This window comes from Puma concolor, chromosome E3 (genome assembly GCF_028749965.1).
Source record: "Puma concolor isolate L17-30 chromosome E3, mPumCon1.1.hap2, whole genome shotgun sequence".
Classification (NCBI taxonomy): Eukaryota; Metazoa; Chordata; class Mammalia; order Carnivora; family Felidae; genus Puma; species Puma concolor.
In genome coordinates, this window is record NC_141682.1 from 1,169,545 (window position 1) to 1,193,119 (window position 23,575).

Here is a 23,575-nt window from a genome sequence, read left to right on the forward strand (position 1 = left end):
CCCAGAGGACACAGCCTGTCTCCTCGTCCCCAGCACCAGGCTGACCTCTGCTGTCCACTGCGGCCACGCTCTGCCCCAGCCGTGCGCCGCTCGGAACCCCCTCCCCCCGCCACCTGGCTGGGCCACCACCGCGGCTTCATTTCTGCGCACGTGAGACGGGCAGACGGCTGGGACTCTGAGCCACACTACACGCTGCTGACCGTTCTCAGCATCCGGTTTCTCCTTCCTCGATTTCGTGTTTGCACAAACCCACAGACGCTTCCAGCTTCCTGCGACTTTCTTGTTAACGATACCATAGATGCTTCTGGAGGCTGCCTTTCTCATGGAGTCACTCCGCGTCAGCGCAGACCTCCCCAACCCCCGCCCCGCCTGCGCCCGCCCGCGGCTGCACCAGTGAACCGTGTGGACCGGCCTTAGGTCACTGAAGGCTCACAAGTGTGGGCATTTGCATGGCCTCAGTGATCTGTACGGCAAATACCCTTGCGCGGATATAACTGGACTCTCGTGACCTGATTTTCGGCTTGGCGGTAAAAGCCAAGACACTTCATAAACTAGACACGGACACAAAAGACCTGTACGACTCCAGCGGAGGGCAGACCCAGTATTCCGCGGAAACTGCAGAAGGGAGCCGGTGGTGCCCAACCAGTGACGCAAGAGGAGGTCCAGAGTGAGCCCCGAGGACAAGGACTCACGTGGGAGGGACCTGCTTCAGGGTCTGAGCAAGAGGCACCATGCCACTGAAGGACGGAAAACAGGGGCCTCGAGGCAGAGGACTGGACGCGAAGACGCCTCTTACCAGCCATGGCCAAGGCGGGGGTGGAGGTGACTTCTGGGAGCCCAGACCCGGGTCACAGCTGGCTGTCCCCACCGGGGTCGCTGTCCACGTGGGGACGTGCCCAGGATCCTCCGACTGCCGTCTTCCGTTAGCCATGTGAGGACAAAAGTCAGCTGGCTGGCCGGGAGCCAGGGAAGGCAGTGCTGGGCCCAGACCCCACACACTCAGCACCCGGTTCATGGATCTGAACCCCGGCCACATCCGAACCGGCCCAGGGTCCCGGCTCGGCATCTGGGTACGCGTGAGGTCTAACTGACTGCAGGCAAACTGGTACCTTCCTGGACGTTGCCGCTGTGGGCCTGGTCGGTGAGACAGGACACCACAAGACCCTGCCCTGATGTGTGCTCAGAGGCCCTGGAAGCCAGTGCCGATGGCGCGTGCACATGGGTGTTCTCACAGCAACACACCGGAAGACCACGCGTGCAAGTCAAACTACAAGAGTCCGGACTTCCAGAGTTACAATAAATGAGTTACTGAAATTGAACTGGCTTTATGTACACGCACACAGGTCTGAAAATGAGCCTCTGGTTCAAAGGTACTGGTGATTCGAGGCGCCTGGGGGGCTCAGTCGGTGGGGCGTCCGACTTCGGCTTGGGTCATGATCTCACGGGCTGTGGGTTCGAGCCCCGCGTCGGGCTCTGTGCTGACAGCTCAGACCCTGGAGTCTGCTTCGGATTCCGTGTCTGCTCCTCTCTCTGCCCCTCCCATGCTCATGCTCTGTCTCTCAATAATAAATAAAACGTTAAAAAATTAAAAAAAAAAGATACTGGTGTTTCAGGCACTACCAGAAAAAAAACGAGTAAGTCAAATATGTCAAAAGTTAACAATCTTATTTCCAAGTTTATATTTTATATTTTGCTTAAAAAAAAAAAAAAACACGGGAAATAAATGGGCACAGAAGGAAACCATTTTGCCAGGAAATGGTTTTCGGGCAGCGTCTATGTGATGGGCTGAAACCGCTAGCATTCAGCATGTCAGTACTGAGAAGCTACGGACGGTATCACAGAGGGAGTCACCGCGTCGCGGATGCCCGCGTGTCCCCTCGCGCAGCGGGCGTGACTCTGCTCTCCTTCCTCCCACCCGCCACAGGCCTCCCTAGGAACTCTCTCAATGTAAAGATAAAATCTAAGGCTCCTGGGGAAAATGAGACCTAAAGGGGACAATCGCTTCTCAGAATAACCTGGGAGACATCAAGAGGAAAGGTTTCCGCCAAGGAGGGCGTTCCAGAAACTTCTTCTGAAGTCACAGCGCCTAACCATAAACCGTCAGTTGACAAGGTCACCCAACACGCTCCACCCTGGACAAGCCAGCAGCCGGCGGATGGACTTCTTCCCATCAGGAGGTAGTTTCTGCCCCTGGTTTTCCATCCATCAAATCTCCGAATCCCAGTTTTTCCAGGGGCTCCTGTGCCATCAGCTGCCTGCAACAAAAACGAACAGCACTGTCCGTGCGAGGCCTGCGCGTTCGCTCCCATCCCAACTGCCTGCGGCCGGTGGCACCGTTGGACCCAGGCCCCCGGGACCCCGAGGGCCTCTCTGCGCCCTCCTCCTCCCAGCTGACACCCGCGCCTCTGGACTCCGGACGGACGGCCGCTGGCGCACAGTGTGCGAAGCCCCTGGGGTGCCGGGTGGAGCCGGGACCCCGAAGGAAGCGGGCAGACCGCCGCGAGCCCCCCGCCGGGTGCCAGTCTGGGGCAGACGTGTGTCCCGTTCGAGGGCTCCAACCTCAAACCGGCCTCCAGGTCGCTGGGAAGATGCACCGGACAGGGCGGGCGGGGACAGGACAGACTTCACTTGGTAAAGTGACCCCTGAACAAGCCACAGGTTAGGGGCACCATTCACCTGCACAGTCGAAAATCCGTTCCTAACTCCTGACTCCCCAGAATTTAAGGACTACAGCCCCTGCCGACCAGAAGCCTCAGCGACAACGTGCATTTTGCGTGTCGTGTGTCTTCCGGCCGTATTCTTACCAACAGGTCAGCCGGACCAAAAAAAGCTCGTTAAGATAATGGTCAGGAAGCAATACGTTTACAACACTGTCCTACACGGATCAAGAGATCTGGGTGGTAAGTGGACCTGCCCCGTTCACATCGTGTCGTCCAAGGGTCACTGCACTTGTGAGCTTCACCTGTGACTCAGAAACACTGGGACACGTGGCCCACCAGCTCTGTCTCCTCTCACTGCTGCCCCAGGCCCCGTGCCCCACACGGCCCGAGCCGTGGCCCCACAGCTGGCCGGCGGCCGTGTCCGCTGTGCTCCCGCTCCCTCTGTGCCCAGCCGTGTGCCAGCCCCTCACCATGTCTCTTTAAGTCAGGACCTCGAAGACCGAGATGTCCCAGAGCACCTGCTGGGCTGGAGCCGCCCCCGTTCAGCCTCTCACTGCCCACACTCCAGGGCGGGAGGGCCTGGATTTCATTCTGCTTCGTTTTTGGGGGGGAGGGGGGGGCAGGGATAGGTCCAACTCTTGGGGGCCACCTGTCCATCCTGCTTGCTGGTGGGAGCTCAGTGTCCCTGCAGGAACCAACAGGCCCGGGCGGGAAAGGGGACGCCCGCCGCGCCAAGCCACCATCACTTGGCGCTGTGACCCCCCCACACACCGCTGAGCTCACGCACCCCCCGCAAGCCCGGCAGGCCAGCACAGGCAGCCAGGGTTCAGCCAGCACGCTGGGAACCGAGGGACACCGTGAGTCACCTGGTCACCGGTCACACGACCCACTTTCTGCGGGTTCTGTGGGGCTCCAGGCGAGCCGGCTACCCTCCTGCAGAAATACAAAACCTGGCAGATGACCTCTACCCAAGCTTCACAAGGGCTGTCCAGGCCGTCCCCACTGAGAACGAAACTAAGTGTTTAGGGTCCGTGCCCTCGAGGGCTCCAGCCGCGGGGACGGGGGACTGGGCAGGTGCCGCGGCGCTGCGTTCCCTCCACTGGTGCGCACGGCAATTTCCGTTACAAAAAGCTGGAATCCGCTGAAAGGTACAAAGTCCACTTGTAGACCAGACTGACTGTGTTATCTGTGTCCTTACGCGGCAAAGGGGGATGGGCTGAGGCGGAACACAGGAGCCCACCAGGTGGTGCTGAGGGGAGACCGCCTCGGACTCCCCAGGCGGACTCAGCTGCAACGCGGGAACCCTTAAAATCAGAGAGCCCGCGCTGGCTTTGGTCAGAAGGACGGAGGAGGAGGACGGGCCAGAGACACGGCATCGCCGGCTTCCAGAGGGAGCAGGGCCACGAGCCGAGGGGCGTGGGCGCCTCTGGAAGCTGGAAAGGCAGAAGCAGCTCTGCACTGGAGCATCCACGAGGGGCGCGGCCCGCGGGACCTGCGTCAGACGTCTCGCTGCAGAACGTGCGTGAGCTGGGGGCGCCAGGAGCACGGGGAGCAGCAGTGCTCCTCGAGACACGACAGGAAGGACCTGTGTGTTCAGCAGCAAACAGGGAGCGAGGGGGGAAACACTACGAGCTCAGTGAGACGCAGTTCAAGAGGCCCCTTCTACAGACGTGTGAGTCTTCACAAAATCCAGCTCTGTGGCCAGGACACAACAACGACAATCCAACGATTACCGAGTTCTAAAGCCAAAAGGATGACGTGGACGCCTCCCCTTCAGCATAAGGGGACAGTGCAGGGTTTTAGGACCTGAGGCTTTCCAAGGAGCGTGCGCCGGGCCTCCTCCAGCCCGGCCAGGAGGCCCGGATCGCACGCCAGGGTGTGTGGCACAGCCCCCGGATGCCCACCGCACGGGGCAGGAACTCAAAGTCAAAAGATCACAGAGGCTTGAGATCGCAGATCGCAGGGTGCTTGCTGTTTTCTTGGCCAACAAAGTCCTCCCCGATTTAACAGCTCTTCCCACGAGAGTGTGATCCACACCCAAACCGCACACACGCTTCCACGTCGAGCTGAGACGGCCAAGTCCTCAAGAGGCAACTCTAAAATCTCACTGTGGTCCAGTTTTCTACAAAGATGCATATGGTGGGGGCGCCCGGTGGCTCAGCTGGTTGAGCGTCCGACTGTGGCTCAGGTCACGATCTCACGGTTCACGAGTTCGAGGTCCGCACTGGGCTCTGAGCACAGTGCCCACTTCGGATCCTCTGTCCCCTCCCTGCCTCCCTCCCACCTAAAACTAAACAAACATTAAAAGAAAGATGCCTATGGACGTTCGTAGAGGTATATAATGTCTGGGATTTCAGCATGAAAGGAATAAAAAGGTTTACAAAAAGTGGGAAGGGAAATAAACGTGCCGTCTCGATACTGAACCTGGATGGTCATGGACTTGGAACTGAAAACCATCCAAAAGTCTACAGCCAAAATCACCGACCGAGTCTGAACACTCATGTACCCCCTACATTGGTCTTAACGTCACCGGACCAACCAGAGAAGCCGCTTGAAATAACGGAACTCACGGAGAGGCGAGCTGCACCCCCCGCCGCCACCCCGTCCCCACTGACCTCAGCAGGCCTCAGGGCAGGCTGGTCTCCAGAGGCCGTGCTGAGCGAGGCGTGGCCACGTGGAGAGCAGACAGCCCACTTCCAGGGTCACATGGGGAGAAAAGTCAGAACCCTTCTGCTGTCCTTTGCCAGACGAGCCAGGAGCCTCTCTGGGGACCCAGACGGCCCAACTCTCTGGAGCAGCTCCCAGCAGGAGCGGCTGCCTGCGTGTGCTGGCCACTGTGGGCTCACCTGAGCTTCACGGGGGCAGGTGACCTGCTCACACCCTCACACGCGGTCAGAAACCAACTTCAAACTGTCTCCAGGGCGTGGCAGCACCAGAAAGAAACTCAGTTCATTTCTGAAAGGTATATCGACTTAAAAGACAGTAATTTAGGGGTGCCCCTTCAGTTAAGCATCTGACTTGGGCTCAGGTCACAATTTCGCCATTAGGGAGCTCAAGCCCCGCGTCAAGCTCTGTGCTGACAGCTTGGAGCCTGGAGCCTGTTTCAGATTCTGTGTCTCCCTCTCTCTGACCCTCCCCCGTTCATGCTCTGTCTCTCTCGGTCTCAAAAAAAAACAAATAAACGTTTAAAAAAAAAAAAAAGCGAGCGCTAGTCAGTTCTGGTCAGGACAGAACAAACCTCCATGTTTCACCGTTTCTGAATGGCCCATTGTCTCCCCTGTCATATTTCAGGCACTGCTGAGCTACGTGGAACCAAACGGTATTTTTACGGTCTGAGAACGTGAGAGGAAGAAACCCTGTGCCCACGACCTGCACATCTTTTGACTCCGTCAGCATTTTTAAGATGTACGATTCTGAAACCTTAATGACGGGTCAGCAGCTCCCAAACGTGCAAAGAAAACACTCAGGAATGCAACCCCGTAAGACGCGCTCCCTCTCCGCAGGGTCCCCATGACTGTGAAACCTTCAGTGCCACTGAATCTGGCAGGCCTCCGTTCCAGGGGCGAGCCACTCTACGTTCTCAAAGACAAAGGCTTGGAACCTGGGGGATGAATGAGGCCCGCTGCAATGACCTCTTGGGGAAAAAAAAAGTTTCCATGGGAGTGCTGGGAGGTTCCAGAAGTCGTTCATTGCCAGCAGGTACTTGCCTCTCCATTCTGCATTCTAAGTAGTCTTTCGACTCACTTCTGCACAAAGCATTTTCGAATCTATTGTCGCGGAGACACTTCATGAACTTCTCCTTAAAGCTTTTGCATTCGCCTAGAACGAAAAGGAAAAGAGCACCCAGTTTTCAAGTGAAAACGCGACGCGGTGGGACAGCACGCGCACCCGCAGCCGTCCTTCCAGAACGAGTCTCCTTCACACTCACGCTGGAAAGGACGAGCCTACCGCGTGCCCCATGGTGCGGCGACCGCCCCTCCGCTGCGTGTTTGGGACACTGCAGGGGAAGGCGTCGGTTATGAGAAAAATCTGCGGACCCACTTCCGGAGCCTTGGCTCGCACAGAGGCTCGCCCCAAACGCGGACTTTCCAGGTCCGCGCGAGGCCCAGGTTGACAGCCTGCGGGCTTTGTGCGAGGCTGGGCGCGAGTCCCCCGGACGCCGGCAACGCTCTCCCTCGGGACGTCCTCCGCAACCTGTCGCCCCTCTTCCCGCAGGCCCGCCTCCGGGGTGGTGGAGGTGGGCCGTGGCGGGCCTCAGTTTCCCCACCTGCAACCGCGTGCGGACGCCAGCGCCCACGGGGCCGCACGGCGCCACCGGAGGAGACCCACGACCCGAGACTCGGCGCAGGAGCCCGGCGGCCGCCCGCCGCTCACCGAAGTGATCCAGCGGGAAGCTGCCCTTGTCCGGGGGCCGCGGCTGGAAGCTCTTGGACCCAAAATTCATGGCCGTCGACATGATGGCGGCGCCGGAGCCCCGGAGTAGGACGCGCGCCGTACGCAGGGCGGCGGGTCGAGCGCCGAGCGCGCCCCGCGAGAGCGCCGAGCACGTCGAGCGGCGAACGGCCGCGGGCGGCAAGCCCCGCCCCCGCCGCCCAGGCCCCGCCCCCACGCTGCAGGGCCCCGTCTTCGCCTCGAAGGCCACGCCCGTTATTGACCGGGCTCCTCTCCACCGACGGGACCGGTCCCCCTCGCCACACAGGCCCCGCCCGGGCATGCCCTCCCCCCATCAGGCCCCGCCCCCGCCCCAGGGAGCTCCGAAAGGCCCTGATCCAGGCTGCTCTGCCGGGTCCTTGCCAGGCTGACCCTCACAGGGACCGAGGGGCAGAGGCCGGCGTCATGTCCTTATGAGGAAACGGAAGTCCAGAGAGGCTGGACTTTGCCCAGACACACAGCTTGAGACGACAAGAAGCCCAAGGGCGAGTGCACTCGGCAGGCTGTGCGGGTGGCTGTGCATCCCCAGGTGTCTGGGGGGGGCTCAGCTGGTGACAAGGAAGGAGTGAGGGCCACCACAACAAAGTCCCACACCCTGGGCCGCTTCAGCTACAGAAAGGTGGTCGCTCCGGGTTCTGGAGGCCGGATGTCCCACACGGAGGAGGTGCGGCAGGGCTGGCTCCTCCTGGAGGTTCTGGGAGAGCCGGCTCCAGGCTGCCCTCCCCCGCCCCCCAGCTGCAGGTGGCTGGCAGGCAGTCTTGGGGGCTGCTGGGCCGCTGGGCCTTGTTTCTGCCTTCACCCTCCCACCGCATCCCCCTGTGTGTCTGTGTCCAGAGGTCCTCCTCTTGTGAGGACGCCGGTCAGACTAGGCTAGGGCCCACCCTAATGACTTCATCATAACTAATTACATCTGCGATGACACTGTTTACCAAAGAGGTCACCTCCTAAGGTACTGGGGGCTAGGACTCCAACATATGAAGTGGTGGGGGAGGGGTGGTGCAGTTCAACCTGTAACAGAATAAAAGTCAGCTCTGGCAACCGCTTATTATTGTCGTTATGGCAACAATAACAACGGTGAAAGGGCTCAGTGGAGACCCCAGCTCCCCCAGGCTGAGCCTCCTCCCAGCGCTGTACCCTGCACAGTCACCCCTCTTCCCCAACTGGGCATCCCGATTTCATCTGAACGGAGGAAGTGGGTCACTGCCCCACCCCCAACCAGCGCCCCTGGGCTCTAGGACTCTGTCATGAGCTCCAAACTTCATCCATGCCCCCCGAGGGCCAGCCACATACCAGGCCTTGGAGATAAGCAAATTGGGTCCTCAGTCACACAGCTCACCAGCTGCACCGCCCCCCGCGCCCCCCTCCCCCACCGGTTCCTGACACGATCCTGCACCACACCTCCTCCTAAGGCCAGGAGAAGGAGCCGGTTCCAGCAACTGAGGGGCCTTGCCGAGAAGTGCCCGGCCAACAAGCCCTCACAGCCCCCACCTCAGGGCCTGCCCCCTCCTCGAGTCCTGCCCTGAGGCATCCAGCTCCCCACTCGCTCCTGTCTCTCTGCAGGGCACAGCAGTGGATCTCCGTGCCTCACGTGGCATTGGGCTGTGTGTCGTGCGGCGCGTGGAGCTGGGCCCTAGCGTTTGTAGGGTCCGGTGGGGCCGCAGGGAAAGCTCATTCCGGTTGCTGGGGCCTTGATCAGCCTGGTGTTCTGTACCCACTAAAAACTACAAAAGGAAAATTGCACCTTGATCTTGTCACATAAAAGACTGTTTTACGTGGCTAGCACCAGGGGCCACGCACTGGGTTATTCATTAATATGTTTCCAGGGCCGTGAACAAAAGACGCTTTTATTACCCAGCAAATAGCACTTTTCCACTTGACTAGATCACACTACTCAGCAGGAAAAAGGACAGCCCAGCCCCCCAATGTTTCCTTGCAGCCTCTCTGTCCGACGGCCCTGAGGGACCAATGAAGCATTGCAGGCCCCGTGACCTAGAGGCGACAGCCAGCTTTTAATTGACATGTCCGTACCTGGCAAATGATTATTGCTCTATATGACACGTTTGGCCGGGAGAGAACGAAGGGACTTTCATCTCTGGTGCACAGATACAAAAAATGGGGGAGGGCCTTCTGTGCCAGGCTGCTTCACATGGGATTGTCACAACAGCGTCTGGTGCGCAGGGGACGTCCCGTTACTAGTCTTTAAAGGACGAGCCCAGCTAGGCAGTATTCTTACCCTCATCTCACACATAGAGACTCCCAGACGTTAAATTCCTCGTCCAAGGTCACGCAGCCTGCACACGAGCTATCTAGCTCCGTGTAACGAACGGCCCGAACTCAGAGGTGTAAAACGGCAATCTGCTTTGCACAAGAACTTGGAGTGTGGGCTGGCCTTGGAGAAGGCCCACGTGGCATCGGCTGGGGTTGCTCAACCTCAGGCTGGGACCCACTTCAAGACGGTGCACTCCTGGGGCTGGGAGCACTGCCTCTATCAGGGCCAAACGCCCCCAGCCAGATGCCAGGGCCGGGAGCCCGCTCCCGACGGGGAGTAGGGCAGAGTCACATTATACAAACAGCCCCTGGATGGAACCTTGCCTGAAACTTTCCCTGGTCTTTCCACTTTAATAAATTCTGCTGCCAAAGCGTTCTTTTCTAAAGGCTGAAACCGTAGTTCCAGCAGAAACATAAACGGCCCCTGTGTCGGAGTCTCATTGAATGCATGGGTGCAGGAGTGTGGCCTGATGGCAAAGCTGGTTCCAAGAAGGGCGCCCCGGCCCCGATATAGCCGCGTGCGGTCAGAGAAAGAAAAAAGATGCCAGAGTCAGATTGCCAAGCTGGGCCTAGAACAGGTTAATCCCTCACAGGGCAATAAACCATAACCTTCGGGATGATCTTTTCTGCCAGACAGGAACGATTTGCATTTTTACAGGAACGCCAATCACTTGCAGCTTTTCTGTTTGCTCCATATGAACGTCTAGCTTGAGGGCACCTGGGCTGGGTCAGTAATAAATGGTAAGTCACATGTAGTTGAATGATGCTCAGGCAGACTGGCTAGACGGCGACTTCGAGAACACAGTGCAAGGACCCAGTGTCACCCACTTGCCTGACTCCTGCCTATTGGGAATTGTTCTGAACATTCCTTATAGGAGTCTCAGGGCCACTGTAACAAAGCACCAAAAACTGGGGGCTTAACCACCAGAAAATGGTTCTCTCCCACTTCTAGAGGCTGAACTTGAGGTGGGCGTTCCCCGCGAGGGCCGGCGGCGGGGGTGGGGGTCCTCCCGCCTCTTCCAGCTCCCGGTGGCCCTGGTTCCCGGCCTGTGGCCACACGCTCCATGGTGTCCCCAGGGTCACCTGGCCTTCTTCCCTCTGTGTCTGTCTTCTACTTTTCTGTTATGAGGACACCCCCACCCTAATCCAGGATGACCTCATCTAAACTTGATCTGCAAAGACCCTATTTACAGATAAGGTCCCATTCTGACATTCGAGGGAGACATGAATTTCGGGGGGGCCATTCTGCCCAGGACACTGCTCCGGATAGTTTGCGGTGGTTTTCCCAACTGGCACAGAACAGTGAGGTCCAGATGCCATGAGACATGAAGGAAGGTCCCTGTAGGTGGTTGGAGGGTCCTTTCTGGAGCCCAGGAGGTGTGGGCAGGGCCCTGAAGCTCAGGAATCTCGAGCTTGAAAGTTGTTCTTCGTGCAGAGAAAATCAGCGTTCCCAAGGTGGGAACAGCCACACCCGTGGGCGCCCCACCTGAGGGCACACTCGTGCGCTAGTCCAGGTCCCTCTGTCACCAGACCTCTGCTTCCTGGTGCTGCTCCCAGAGGCACCTGCCTCCTCCCCACCCCCACTCTGGCTGCCCCCAAACCTGGCTCTCCTCTAGGCGCTCATCAAATGCTGCCTCCTCCAAGGAGCCCTCCTGGCCTGACACTCCTGGCCCCCTGCTCCTTGCATGGCCCATCTGCTTCCCCGCGGGGCGGGGGGGGGGGTGTCCTTCTCTCTTCCCCAAGGCGGGGTGGGCACTTGGGCCTACCCAGGCTGGGACACGGACCTCCTACCCCACCGGGGGCCTGGAAAACGGGCTCAGCTCTTCCCCTGAGGTGGGGCTGGGCTGCCCAGGCGGCCGGAGCCCTGACCTACCTCCATCAGTGACCGGTCCTGCTGTGACACGCACAGCAAGTGCAGGTTTCCGATGAGCGGCAGTGGGCGTGGCCCAGGGGGCCAGCGAGGGGCTGGGGAGGGGGTGCGGGTGTGGGCTCGGAGCAGCCCCGCGTGGAACCCAGAAGCCCCCACCCAGCCTGGGCTTCGAGAGGGAGCAGTACAAGGAGCAGCCGCGGGGGAGGAGATGGGAACGCAGGCCGGGAGGCGAGGGTCCCTCCCGACGCCACCCACACGGTGTGGGTCAGCGGGAGGGACAGTGGGAGCATCTGTCAGAGTCAGCAGCCCCTTGGCTCGGGGATTCTGGTTCTAGGAACTGATTTCACAGCACAAAGAAACGCGCACCCAGGATGTTTTTGACCCAGAGACAGTGCGACAGAGAGGAGACGAGGCAGCGGTCCCAGAGGAGGAGGCTGCTGTCTGATCCCGCCACGCTGTCACCTTACAAATAAAGAGCAACTGAACAGAGGGAGGGAGACAGGGCAGGAGGAGACAGGACGTCCGCCTTCTGGAAGTTGGCCAAGGCCAGGGCTTCCTGGCTGTCTACGGGTCTCAGCTCCGCACAGGAGCTGTTTGCTACATTAATAAATGAAAGCGTCGACACAACCGAAAAAGGCACACGATGACGGTGCGTGCCGGAGTGTTTCTGGAAGGATGCATGAGAGAGGGGCTCTGTGGGCGCCCGGGCGGGTCCGACTCCCCGGCTGGGGCACGTGCATTGTCTGTTTCAATGGAAAAGTATCCAAAGAAACACCTTAGCAGAAAGCCTTCTGGAGCTGGGGTGCCTTGATGGGGGAGGGAAGGGCCCACGGACGTGCGACCTCCAGTCTCTGCAGGGCCGGGTCTCCAGGTGAGACCACCCTGGGCGGGGGCTGGCGACAAGGAACGGCCGCCCACACCACCGTGGGACTTCTGGGCCCACCAGCCACAGCGTGTTTCTGGTGTTTTCAACACCCGGTTGTGGGTGGCTTTGTGCAGCCCCAGGACTCACATTGGTTCGAGCGTGGGGCCCCTGGGGACCTGAGCAGGACCCTTCCAGTGCTGGGGGGTAGGGAGTGGGCGGGGGAGCAGCCATGGGGTTGGGGGGCAGCCGCCGTCTCTAGAAGTTGCAGAGGAAGGGCCGTGGCGGGGTGGCGGGGGGGGGGGGGGGCGAGCAGAGACGCAGATATGCTGGGACATTCCGCCGGGCACCCCCAGCTTCCTCTTTCCGGGGCCTGGATGTAAGGGAGCCCTCGACACTCACGTTGCCTGGAAAAATTCAAGGCCAAGCACCCAGTTCCACCCTTGTGAACCGGATTTGACTCTGTCGACCAGGGGCTCCAGCCCCACAGGCCGGGCTCTAAGAAGCTCCGGGTGCCCAGCTGGCCTCCCCTGAGCTCACCCCACGCACAGGGGCCTGCCTGCCACATCCCGTGGTCACATGCCCCTGGCTGGGTCCACGCTAAACCCCAGAAAACACCACGCGGTCAGGATGCCCACAGGGCTGGGTCTCATTCCCAAGTCTGAGCCCCTCACCACCACACCCCACCGCCCCGCCCCCAGCAGCCGGCCAATCAGAGTGGTGGAACCCCCCCCCAGCAGCCGGCCCCCAGCAGCCAGTCAATCAGATTGGTGGATTCCCCCCCCCCCAGGAGCCGGCCAATCAGAGTGGTGGAGCTCCAGCCCCTCTTCCCCTTCTGAGAAGCGGGGGTGACCTCCTCGGCGGTCGGGAGGAGCTCAGAGGTCTTGCAGGTAAAACGCCAAAAACCGAGGGTGCGTGGGCGGCTCAGTCAGTTGGGCGACAGACTTCGGCTCAGGTCATGATCTCCCAGCTCATGAGTTCGAGCCCGGGGGCTCTGTGCTGACAGCTCGGAGCCTGGAGCCTGCTTCGGATTCTGTGTTTCCCTCTCTCTCTGCCCCTCCCCTGCTCACGCTTTGTGTCTCTTTGTCTCAAAAATAAACATTAAAACAAACAAAAAAAACCGCCGGAAACGGCCGAGTATAGACCCCCCTGTAGACAGTGCCCCCAGCCTTCCCTGCAGGGGCCTGGCCTGCTCCACAGGGCCCCGGGCGGTGGCACCCAGGTGGCTCACAGGAGCCCAGGCCTCAGCAACCTGAAAGAGGAGGCCACGGAGGATGGAGCCCCCCACCCCAGGGACCCCAAGTTCCCACCTCCTGCGTTTCCAGCCACGGATCTCCAGCCTCACGCCCCCACCCAGCTCCTTGCTGGCACGGGGCCTCTGGGCTTTGCACATGCTGTTCCCTCTGCTGGAGTGCCCCGCCGCTTGGCGACTTGACCCTGGTCCCAATACCTCAGAAGTTTGCAGTGGCACGGCCACTGCCACGTGGGTCTCTTCCACTGGACTTGGGGGCCCTGTTTGGATCCCTGACCACCGATTTCTGCGGCCCCAGCTGCTGGCTGAGCCTGTAGCACACACACATACTCCGGAAACGCTCGTGGAATTAATTCAGTGGACTGTCCCGGGCAGAGAGGAGCCCCAGCCGAAGCACCTAGCAGCGGCCTTGGTACCGGGCACTCAGCCCAGATGACCCAGAGACGCAGCCGCTGGACAACCATCCTCCGTCACAGAAGCCCCACAGCTGTGCGACAGGGCAGCCCGCCCGAAAGCCAGCGAGCACCCCGTCACGGGACGTGTGCAAATTGAGGCTGGAAGCAGGTACGGGCCTACGGGCTGCTTCGGCTCAGGGTGTGGGGCGGGGCGTGGACGGTACCCCGGGAGACAGGCCCTGCAGCGAGGGGCCCGGCGTGGGGCTGGGGTTCCAACTCCTCATGTTGGGGCAGGAGGTGTGGAGCAGGCCCAGCCACTTCTGATGCCAACGGCCCTCCCACCCCTCACGGGCTCGTTCCACGGCGGGGCCTCCTTCCCTCCCAGCAGGGGCGCCGGGGTTAAGGAGCCCAGAGTTCATGCAGCACAGACACATGGGGGCTCCTAAGCCTGGCCGGCCGTCACCCACTCTGCCCCTGCCCCGTCCTGCATAGACCAGTGCCTCCTGCCCCAGGTGACAGGAGCACGTTGTCACCCAGGGAAAGCTTGCCATCTGAGACACGGCAGGGGGCCCTCTGGCAGCCTCTGAAGGCCCTGGGGTTTGAGGCGTTTGCTGTGCGCAGACCTTCGAGAGCCATCCGCGGGGTCTCCACAGACCTCCTACCCCATGGGCCCTGTCGAGGGAGGCTCAGAGCTCCCCTCAGAGCTCGGGCCCAGCTCCCAAAGCCCCACAAGCCCCAGTTCTGATGGGGAGACCGAGGCAGGAAGCAGAGGCCGGTGGGAGGGGCACAGTGGCCACCACGGCGTGTTCTCTCCAGCAGGCAAGGGACGGAGACGCCTTAAGTACAAGGTCTAGACGGCGGCCCCCCAGACGGCCCCTGGCGTCCTGGCGCCCTGCCACAGACGCGACCCCACATTCCACGCACGCCTGTCGCTTTAAGCTGCCTGGCTGTCCCCTGTGAACCGCTCGGTCCACATTCTCTGGGTGGAGGGGCGAGGTCCTGGCACGCCCTCCCCCTGCCCGACAGCCTATAAGGCACAAGGTGGGGAGCTGGGGCCTCGCCGCCCGCCGTCCTCATGGCCCTGCTGCTCGTGGGGCTCCTGCTGCTCCTAGGGCTCTGGGGGCTGCTCCGAGCCCACACCCGCACCCCCTCCCCAGCCCCTCGCTGGCCCCCTGGGCCACGCCCACTGCCGCTCATCGGAAACCTGCACTTGCTGTGCGTGTCACAGCAGGACCGGTCACTGATGGAGGTAGGTCAGGGCTCCGGCCGCCTGGGCAGCCCAGCCCCACCTCAGGGGAAGCTGAGCCCGTTTTCCAGGCCCCCGGTGGGGTAGGAGGTCCGTGTCCCAGCCTGGGTAGGCCCAAGTGCCCACCCCGCCTTGGGGAAGAGAGAAGGACACCCCCCCTCCCCCCGCGGGGAAGCAGATGAGCCATGCAAGGAGCAGGGGGCCAGGAGTGTCAGGCCAGGAGGGCTCCTTGGAGGAGGCAGCATTTGATGAGCGCCTAGAGGAGAGCCAGGTTTGGGGGCAGCCAGAGTGGGGGTGGGGAGGAGGCAGGTGCCTCTGGGAGCAGCACCAGGAAGCAGAGGTCTGGTGACAGAGGGACCTGGACTAGCGCACGAGTGTGCCCTCAGGTGGGGCGCCCACGGGTGTGGCTGTTCCCACCCTGGGCTGGAGGCTGGACAGTCCCGGCCCCAGGTCGCCGGCCGGCTACCCTGCCCCGCGGCCAGGAGACGGATGGCCTGGCGCCGGCCCGACCAGGGCTATCCAGCTACTCCTGGGCCGCTTACGGCTCCCATGACCACCCTCCGTGCTTCCCCAGAAATGCAACTATTCCAGAAACCTCCTAGTGGCTGCCTGGCGGTCCCCCAGGTCCTGGATGTGGGAGGAGAAGAGGGGGCTGCGGGCCTGGCCCCTCGGGGGCAACTCTCCAGGAAGCACCCTGGGCCCCCGAGTCTCAGGCCGTGCCCAGCGCTGGGCCCGTAGGCCATACTCCGGCATGCGGGGAGCAGAGTGGCTGTGGACAGGAGGGGCGGGCCTCTCTGTCCCTCAGTGTGTGTGACTGGCCGCAACTCACTTGCTGCCTCTGGGCCTCAGTTTCCCCATCTGTAAAGGCACAGAAGGGCAATGGCCCCAGGCGGCGGCCTTGGAGGCCAGCCTTAGCCGCGTGTTGTCGTTCTGTGCCCCGGGGGTCAGCGTGGGGGAAACTGAGCGGTCGAGGCCACCCGGGCACCGCTCCCATCCATCTGGGTTTCAGTGCTAGGGGTGCCTGAGCAGGGGCGGGGCCTCTGGGGGTCAAGCTCGGGAGGCGGCCCCGCAGACAGCCCCTCCTACCAATGGCAGCCCCCTCCCCTGCCTTCCCGGAATGGACGGGGAGGGGGCATGGGCCAGCACACCTCCTGCTTTTCGGCCCCTGGACCTTTATTCTGCCCGCTCTCCACCGGCCCGGTTCCCACAGACCCCGCCTAGGCCTCCCCTGGCTCTGAGTCCCCCTGAGCCCGCCCCGCACAGGTGCAGCCTTGGGGTCGGGGGGGGGGGGTGCTGGCTGATTCCTGCCCGTCCCCACCAGCTTTCGGAACGGTACGGGCCGGTGTTCACTGTGCACTTGGGGCGCCAGAAGACGGTGGTGCTGGCCGGCTACGAGGCCGTGAGGGAGGCCCTGGTGGGCACCGGGTCAAAGCTGGCCGACCGACCCCCCGTCGCCGTCTTCCAGCTCATCCAGGGCGGTGGGGGTAGGTGTGCCGTGTGGGGTGCGGAGGGGGCGGAGGACGGTGGAGCACGGGAGTCCCCGGACCCCGGGGCGGGGGTCTGCGTCTCTGAGCCGCGGGAGACAGTGTGCCCGGCGTGGCTCCCGGGGAGGGACACGGTGTCCACGGGGCAGGAGACCGGCATGCACCGAGAGGGGACGAGGCTCGCCAAGGCCAGCTCTTGGCAGAAGGGGCTCGGGCATGGGGGCGAGGCCCCCGACGTCGGGTCTGCCCCATCTGCTCCCTGCCTGCGTCACTCAGCGGCGACTTGCCCGGCCCGCAGGAATCTTCTTCTCATCGGGGGCACGCTGGAGGGCCGCCCGCCAGTTCACTGTGCGCACCCTCCATGACCTGGGCGTGGGGAGGGGGCCCATGGCCGACAAGATCCTGCAGGAGCTGAGGTGCCTCATGGGGCAGCTGGACAGCTACGGAGGTGAGTGGGGGCCGGGCACCCCCCGGTGGGGGTCCCTCACCCCCTGAGGCCCGTGTCCCTCCCACTCCAGGCCGGCCCTTCCCCCTGGCCCTGCTCGGCTGGGCCCCCTCCAACATCACCTTCACACTCCTCTTCGGCCGGCGCTTCGACTACCAGGATCCCGTGTTCGTGTCCCTGCTGAGGCTTATCGATGACGTCATGGTCCTCTTGGGGACCCCCAGCCTGCAGGTGAGAGGCGGCTGCTCCCGGCCTCGGCTGGCGGTCAGGGAGCTGAGCATTTCTTCCCTGGACGTGGGGCTCGATGTCCCCCTGTCCCCCAGCCCTTCCGGCCAGGGACGATCCACCCAGTATCGGTCCTCCACAGCGCCACAGAAGTCACGCGAACTGGCCCTCTGGTTTTCCCGACTCCCAGGGGCGTGGGCATTGCACTCTTTTCCAGAACGTGAAACGTTCACCGTCGCGGCAATTTCAGCGCTAGGCGCTAAGCGCACGCATCTAGGTGTGGGGCACAGATTTAGAGGGATGCCACAGCGCCGGGTCTCTTCCTCCCAATCTCTCATGGACCCGCGGCCACGGGCGCGAGGCAGGGGCTGAGCACAGTCTCCCGTCCTCCCGCTTCCTTCCTAGGAGCCCCTGCCGTCCGCTGGGCGGGAGGATCTGGCCTCCTCGCGGAAGCCCCAGGAGGACGGAGGCCAGGGGGGCGGGAGTGGAATGTTCCGGGCCTCCCCACCCCGTGTGCCGGCTCCTCACTGGGCAATTCGATCCAGGGATCGCTCACGTCCTGGGGGTGCACAGCGATGCGGGCGCAGCCAGGAGAGCCGTGGACAGCTGCCGAGGCCCCACCTGGTGCGGGACACGCGCTGGCTGGTCAGACACTCCGTGGCCTCCCTCCCACAGCGGCTCGGCTGGAGCTCTGAAGTTTGCAAATTCTCTGTCCCGATGACTGGCAGCACAGGCGACCCTCTCCCCCTTCTCTGTCCTACGGCTTTGGTGGCCGGAGGGCGGGGCGTGATTACAGCTGCCCCGCGTCGGGGAAGCCACCGGTCAAGGCGCGTCACCTGCCATCCGGTCCAGGGACGGAGGGTTTTGTGGGAGCCCAGGCTGCGGGCCCAGCAGCAGTGTGAGCCGGCGCCCTCTTGTGGCCACGGGCAGTCCCCCACCCCACAGGTCCGCCCGGAGTCCCAGGGCAGCACCTGGGAACCCGCACAGGTGCACACACCTGCTGGGGGGCGCGGGGCCCGCGGTGGGGACCGCACCCTGACCCCCCCCCCCGGCTGTCTCGCTCTCTGCCTTCAGCTGTTCAACATCTACCCCCGGCTCGGGGCTCTCCTCCAGCTGCACCGGCCTGTCCTTCGGAAGATAGAGGAGGTGCGAGCCATCCTGAGGACCCTCCTGGAGACGCGGCGGCCCCCCGCGCCCGGGGCAGGCCCCGTGCAGAGCTACATGGACGCCCTGATCCAGCAGGGCCAGGTGTGGGCGGGACGCACCCTCCCGCCTCAGAGGCCTGCGGGCATTTGGGGGCCCCACCCCAGGAGGAGCGGGGCTGGCCCTGCGCCACCTCCCCCTCCTCCTAGCTGGGGGCCGCTCTCAGCCTCGGTCTCCCCATCTGTGAAATGGGGCATTTGCAGTGCCTGCCTCAGGGGTGGCAGCAGAGATGTGCCGAGCCCAGAACGTAGCAGGTGCCCTGCTAACCTGGCTCCTTCCTTCCATCCCTTTCTTGAGCCCGGAGCTGGCGGGGGGCGGGAGGGGGGGGTGGGTCCGTGGCGCCCAGCCGCCGGCCGAGTCCTCTCCCACCCACTCTGCAGGGGAAAGACCCCCACGGCCTGTTTGCCGAGGCCGACATGGTGGCCTGCGTTCTCGACATGGTCATGGCCGGCACAGAGACCACCTCCGCCACGCTGCAGTGGGCCGCCCTCCTGATGAGCAGGCACCCGAGTGTGCAAGGTGAGCCCCCAGCCTCCCTTTCCAGCACGCGTCGGTGGGCAGGGTCCCCCAGGGCCCGGGGGGCGGGGGGGGGGGGCCGGGGCTCACGGGGACGCGGGCGCCCACCGTCTCGCCCGCAGGCCAGGTGCAGGAGGAGTTGGACCGGGTGCTGGGGCCCGGGCGCCCCCCCCGGCTGGAGGACCAGCGGTCACTGCCCTACACCAGCGCCGTGCTGCACGAGGTCCAGCGCTCCATTACTCTCCTGCCCCACGCGCCGCGGTGCGTGGCGGCTGACACCCAGCTGGGCGGCTACCTGCTCCCCAAGGTGGGCCCCCCTCCTGGCCCCCGACAGGATGGGCAGGGCTCCCCTCCCCCTTTCTGGGCCCAGCTGGGTCTCGCGGGGCACGCCCCCGGGGGGAGGGGGCGCCGGGCCCAGCCCACCTGCCGCCCCACCCACAGGGCACACCCGTGATCCCTCTGCTGAGCTCGGTGCTCCTGGACAAGACGCAGTGGGAGACCCCTCGCCAGTTCAACCCGGGTCACTTCCTGGACGCCGACGGGCGCTTTGTGAAGCGGGCAGCCTTCCTGCCTTTCTCTGCAGGTACCCCCAGCTCGCGGGCAGGGGCAGCACGGGGTCCGTCACCCCCAAGGAGCCTGCTCACCAGGGACCTCGGAAGCTCAGGCCCCCAGGCCTCCCACTGCCCACAGCCTCCAGCACCCCATCCCTTCCCCTCGGAGCTGGCCCGCACCTTGCTCTCGGGTCCCCACCTCTCCAGGGGACCGGCCAGCCCCCCTGGCACAGCCCCGCAAAGGGCAGGCTGGTAGCCCTGTGCCTCGGTTTCCCTCACAGGCCGCCGTGTCTGCGTGGGGGAGAGCCTGGCCAGGTCGGAGCTGTTTCTGCTGTTCGCCGGCCTCCTCCACAGGTACCGCCTGCTGCCCCCACCGGGCCTCAGCCCTGGCGCCCTGGACACCACGCCCGCCCCGGCCTTCACCATGCGGCCGCCAGCACAGGCCCTCTGCGTGGTGCCCAGACATGGGGGCTCTGCCCAAGCAGACCCGGGGAGGGTCTGAGTCACTCTCCCAGGTCCCAGCTCGGGGTGCGTTGTGGATGATGGAGGCCGGACAAACGGGTGGACAGCCCTCACTGTGCCCCTTGCCGGGATCTTTGCCGTGGCCCCCGGAACCCCACCTGGGCCCGATCGTGCTCTTTCGGGGGCCCAGCCCCCTGCCAAGCTCCCTTGCCCCGAGCCATCTCTACCCCTCCTCCTCCCGTCTCCCCGGGGCAGCCGGGCCCCCTCCCCACCCTCCGCCCCCAGACCCCTTGGGCGGCAGCGCTGCCTCGGTCTGCACTCAGGTCCCCCCCAAACCTCAGGGTGCCCCCTTCCCGCACCCCACGTCTCCCGGGCTCCCGATGCCTCCTCTCCCCACCCACCTACCCTCCACGCTGCCCCCATCAGGTTCCCCTCGGGGCCACTTGCTCTCAGGGTGCGGGGAGGCGGCAGGTGGCAGGGTGACACCCACCTAGAGGCCGGCCTCAGACCCGTGTTCCCAGCTTGCTCTGTGCTGTGCGGGGCCCCGCTGGGTCTCCTGCAGACCCCACCCTGTTCTTGGGGCTCCTGGGGGGCCGTATCCAGGAGGCGCTCTGCCCTTGGAGCCAGGACCCTGAGCCCTGGGACATGGGCCAATCGAGGGTCAGCTGCTACCAGAGGCTTGGGTGGGAAGGGGAGCAGGGAGGACGCGGGGGCCCCCCCGAGCCAGTCAGCCTCATACCCGAAGCCCAGCTCCCCGCCCAAGATGTATGGTAGCTCCTAGGGCAGGGATCTGTTGCTGACCGGGGACACCAGGTCAGGGGGGCCGAGTTGGGGGGGCTCTCCAGCCTGCGTCCATGGGACACACTTCCCACGCACCCGAAATTCAGTGATCTGCGGTCGTGTACGTATCTGGCAACCCACCGGTGGCCCGGGAGCCTGGCGGGATGGGGTTTGGACTCCAGCCACCCTGGCCGCCCTCCCCCGTCCCAAGCCCTGGGTGGGGGGTGCAGGGGGCTGGCAGAGGTCAGGCAGCCTCTCCCTCAGGGAGAGGGGGCAGGGCCGTGGCCGTGTGTGCTTCTGGATGTGCCGTTCACATGGTGGGCCCCTGCGGGGGAAGGGGTATGGACTGGGTATCTTTTATTTCTGGAAAGACCTGGGTGCTGGGGGGGAGGTGAGGATTTTCTCTGTCGCCGGACTGCTTCTGTCTCAAACGTCTGACACCTGGGTGGAGGGGTCGGGGCCGCTTGAGTCTAGCGGGTCACGCGCGACAAGGAGCGTGGATCTCATCCGAGTTCATCCCGGCCAATCAACTGACAGCATCCTTCAGAGCGAGGCAGAACATTCCGGAATGGCTGTGGAAACCCTTCCAAGAAGCTCTTGGCTGAAGAGACTGTGCTGCTTGGGGCGGGCGTGGTGGGAGGGGTTGGGCAGCCCAAAAAGGGAAAAGGTGAGCATTAGAAGCGAAGGCAGCGGTTACGGGGGTCTCCTTTCTTTGTGGTGAACGTAGGGCTGCCTGGACCCCGTTTCCAGGAGCCACGCCCCCCGTAGGAGCTGGGCCCACGGCACCTGCCGGGGCGGTCCCGCGTCAGCCGGGCGGCGGGACGCACACACTGAACCGCTATTTCCTAACTCCCAGGAACAGGCGTCAAAACGAACCACTTTCCAAGGTGACTTAACTTTTCTCCTCAGAATCCAGTAGGGTCGTTGCTGCTTTGGGGTAATTGCTCTGATTTGCCAAGAATAAATGTGAGAAGCCTTTGTACTGGGCTTGGAAGGTGTAGATCCCGGAGGAAAACGCTTCACAAACACGATGCTCGCCCCGTGGCTGCATCAGGGCTGGCGGCTCTGGTGGGAACGGGTCCCTGTGGGGGACCCCGGGAGCTCTGGCGGGACGTTAGGCAGGAGATCCCCATGGCGACCCCAGGCGCCCGCGGCTCGGCTCCTCAGGCCTGTGGGCTGGTGCAGATCTGAGGTGGGCCGGGCAGAGGGCTGGCGTGAGAGGGATCCTCGGCCACCCCGGTCCAGGGTGCGGAAGGCTCTGGCACCCCCCTCACCCCTGCAGGGGACCTCCGGGCCCCCTATTCTCAGGCTCCCCTCACCCCTGCGGAGAACTGGCTGGGGCCCAGGAGAGCCGGGGCCGTCTGGGGAATATCTGTCCCCCCCCCACCCCCCCCCCCCCGCTTTATGGGGTGGACACAGAATAAATGTATTATACACCGAAGGTGCACAACATGACAATTGTGACGTCTGGCCCACGAGGAAAGCACGTCACCGCTGCCCCCGAGCCCCTCCACCGGGCCCAGCCCCTGCATGAGTGATCTGGAGACCCAGGTGTGCCGCTGCCTTCCCCTCTGCAAACAAGGGGGACTCACCGCCCACCCGCTCCAGAGAGCTGCTCAGTCTGGCCCTGACCTGGTGTAGACACTCGCCCCGTGATGGGGGCTCCACCGAGGTGTTGATGGGACGCCCCCTCCCCCCACCTCTGCCCCATCATCTGCTGGTTGCTCTCATTTGCTTTGTATTTTTCTTGTGGTAAAACACACATAACAGAAATTACCATTTCAACCACTTCTAAGTGAGCAGCTCAGGGGCACCGAGCACATTCACGCTGCTGTGCAGCCGCCCCACCGTCTGGCTCCAGAACGTTCCATCTCCCCACACTGAGACTCTGTCCCCGTTACACACAGAACCCTACCTGCTCCGCCAGCCCCGGCCCCACCGTCTCCTCCGTGTCCGTGCGTCTGACGACCTGGGGCCTCGTGGGAGTGGGTCCCAGTGCGTGTCCTCCCGTGTCCGTGCGTCTGACGACCCCAGGGCGTCGTGGGAGTGGGTCCCAGTGCGTGTCCTCCCATGTCTGGCTTGTGTCACTCACCATAGTGTCTGCAGGGTCCGCCCATGTTGGAGCAGGTGCCAGAACTTCCTTCCCTTTTAAGGCCGAATAGTGTTTCGTGGGTGGATGGCGCGTGTTGTGTTGTCCAATCATCCATGGTGGACACTTCCAAGTTTGGGGTCCCATTTCTTGCTGGCTGCATCTCCAATGAGCTCAGCCTCCAGCCTGCATGGGCTTCGGGAGGAGCCTCTGCAGACGTCCATCAAGGGTCCCAGACGTTGAGGGTGAGGAGGGGGCAGCTGGGCCCCTGAACGTGGGTTCCCATGGCCACAGCGCCCCTCCTCTTGGTTGTCAGGGACGGAGCCCCTGGGGGCCGGCGGGTGGCTCTTGGTCCCGTCACACCACTGGCCCCCAAACCAGAAGCAAGCTCCCAGGGCCGCTGGGACACCCACCCTCAGGGCAGACACACGAGAGGCTGAAGGTCCGTTCTCAGGGCAGGGGTCCTGGCTCATGGCCACCTAATGTCCTGAAGCACCTCAGGGACATTCCTACTGGATAAGCACTGATTTCACTAAACAAGGTCGCTCTCCGGGGGGCACCGGAAGGGGAAGCTTGGCGGGGGGCCATTGGTCACTGCAGGAGGTCAACAGCAACACCTGCCTGAACGTTTCTCGGACACGAGTCCCAGGAAGGGCGCTTCCTTGGAGGGTGGGGCAGGGTGATGGCGTCGGCAGTGACGGCCGGGACGTCTGGTCGCTCCCTCACCCATTCTCGATGGAGCGCTCGAGATGGTCTCCAGGAGGGACGCGGGGAACTTTGGTGAGAATAGACATTAAGGTGACAATGAACTTCTTTACCATTTTTCTTCCAAAGTG

General features: G+C 63.2%; 2 protein-coding genes across 3 annotated transcripts; one reads left to right on the forward strand and one right to left on the reverse strand.

Annotated features, from left to right (window-relative positions):
• Positions 1 to 1,646: 1,646 nt before the first annotated feature.
• Positions 1,647 to 7,192, reverse strand: COX19 (cytochrome c oxidase assembly factor COX19). Its single transcript, XM_086692708.1, has 3 exons — positions 7,035 to 7,192; positions 6,364 to 6,479; positions 1,647 to 2,251 (listed from the first exon to the last, which is right to left on the reverse strand). Exons 1-3 carry the CDS (start codon positions 7,114 to 7,116, stop codon positions 2,171 to 2,173), a joined length of 279 nt encoding a protein of 92 aa, XP_086548834.1. The 5' UTR covers positions 7,117 to 7,192; the 3' UTR covers positions 1,647 to 2,170.
• Positions 7,193 to 14,789: 7,597 nt separating this feature from the next.
• On the forward strand, positions 14,790 to 20,020 carry CYP2W1 (cytochrome P450 family 2 subfamily W member 1). 2 transcript variants are annotated; one of them, XM_086691184.1, is made up of 9 exons: positions 14,790 to 14,987; positions 16,306 to 16,468; positions 16,767 to 16,916; positions 16,987 to 17,144; positions 18,213 to 18,386; positions 18,722 to 18,860; positions 18,980 to 19,164; positions 19,299 to 19,440; positions 19,690 to 20,020. In XM_086691184.1, the coding sequence occupies exons 1-9, from the start codon at positions 14,814 to 14,816 to the stop codon at positions 19,908 to 19,910; spliced, it is 1,506 nt and encodes a 501-aa protein (XP_086547310.1). In that variant the 5' UTR covers positions 14,790 to 14,813; the 3' UTR covers positions 19,911 to 20,020. The 2 variants fall into 2 exon arrangements, with proteins under 2 accessions (XP_086547310.1, XP_086547309.1); XM_086691183.1 differs by lacking the exons at positions 14,790 to 14,987; positions 16,306 to 16,468 and having other exon boundaries at positions 16,810 to 16,916; positions 17,073 to 17,144; positions 17,684 to 18,386.
• Positions 20,021 to 23,575: the final 3,555 nt, after the last annotated feature.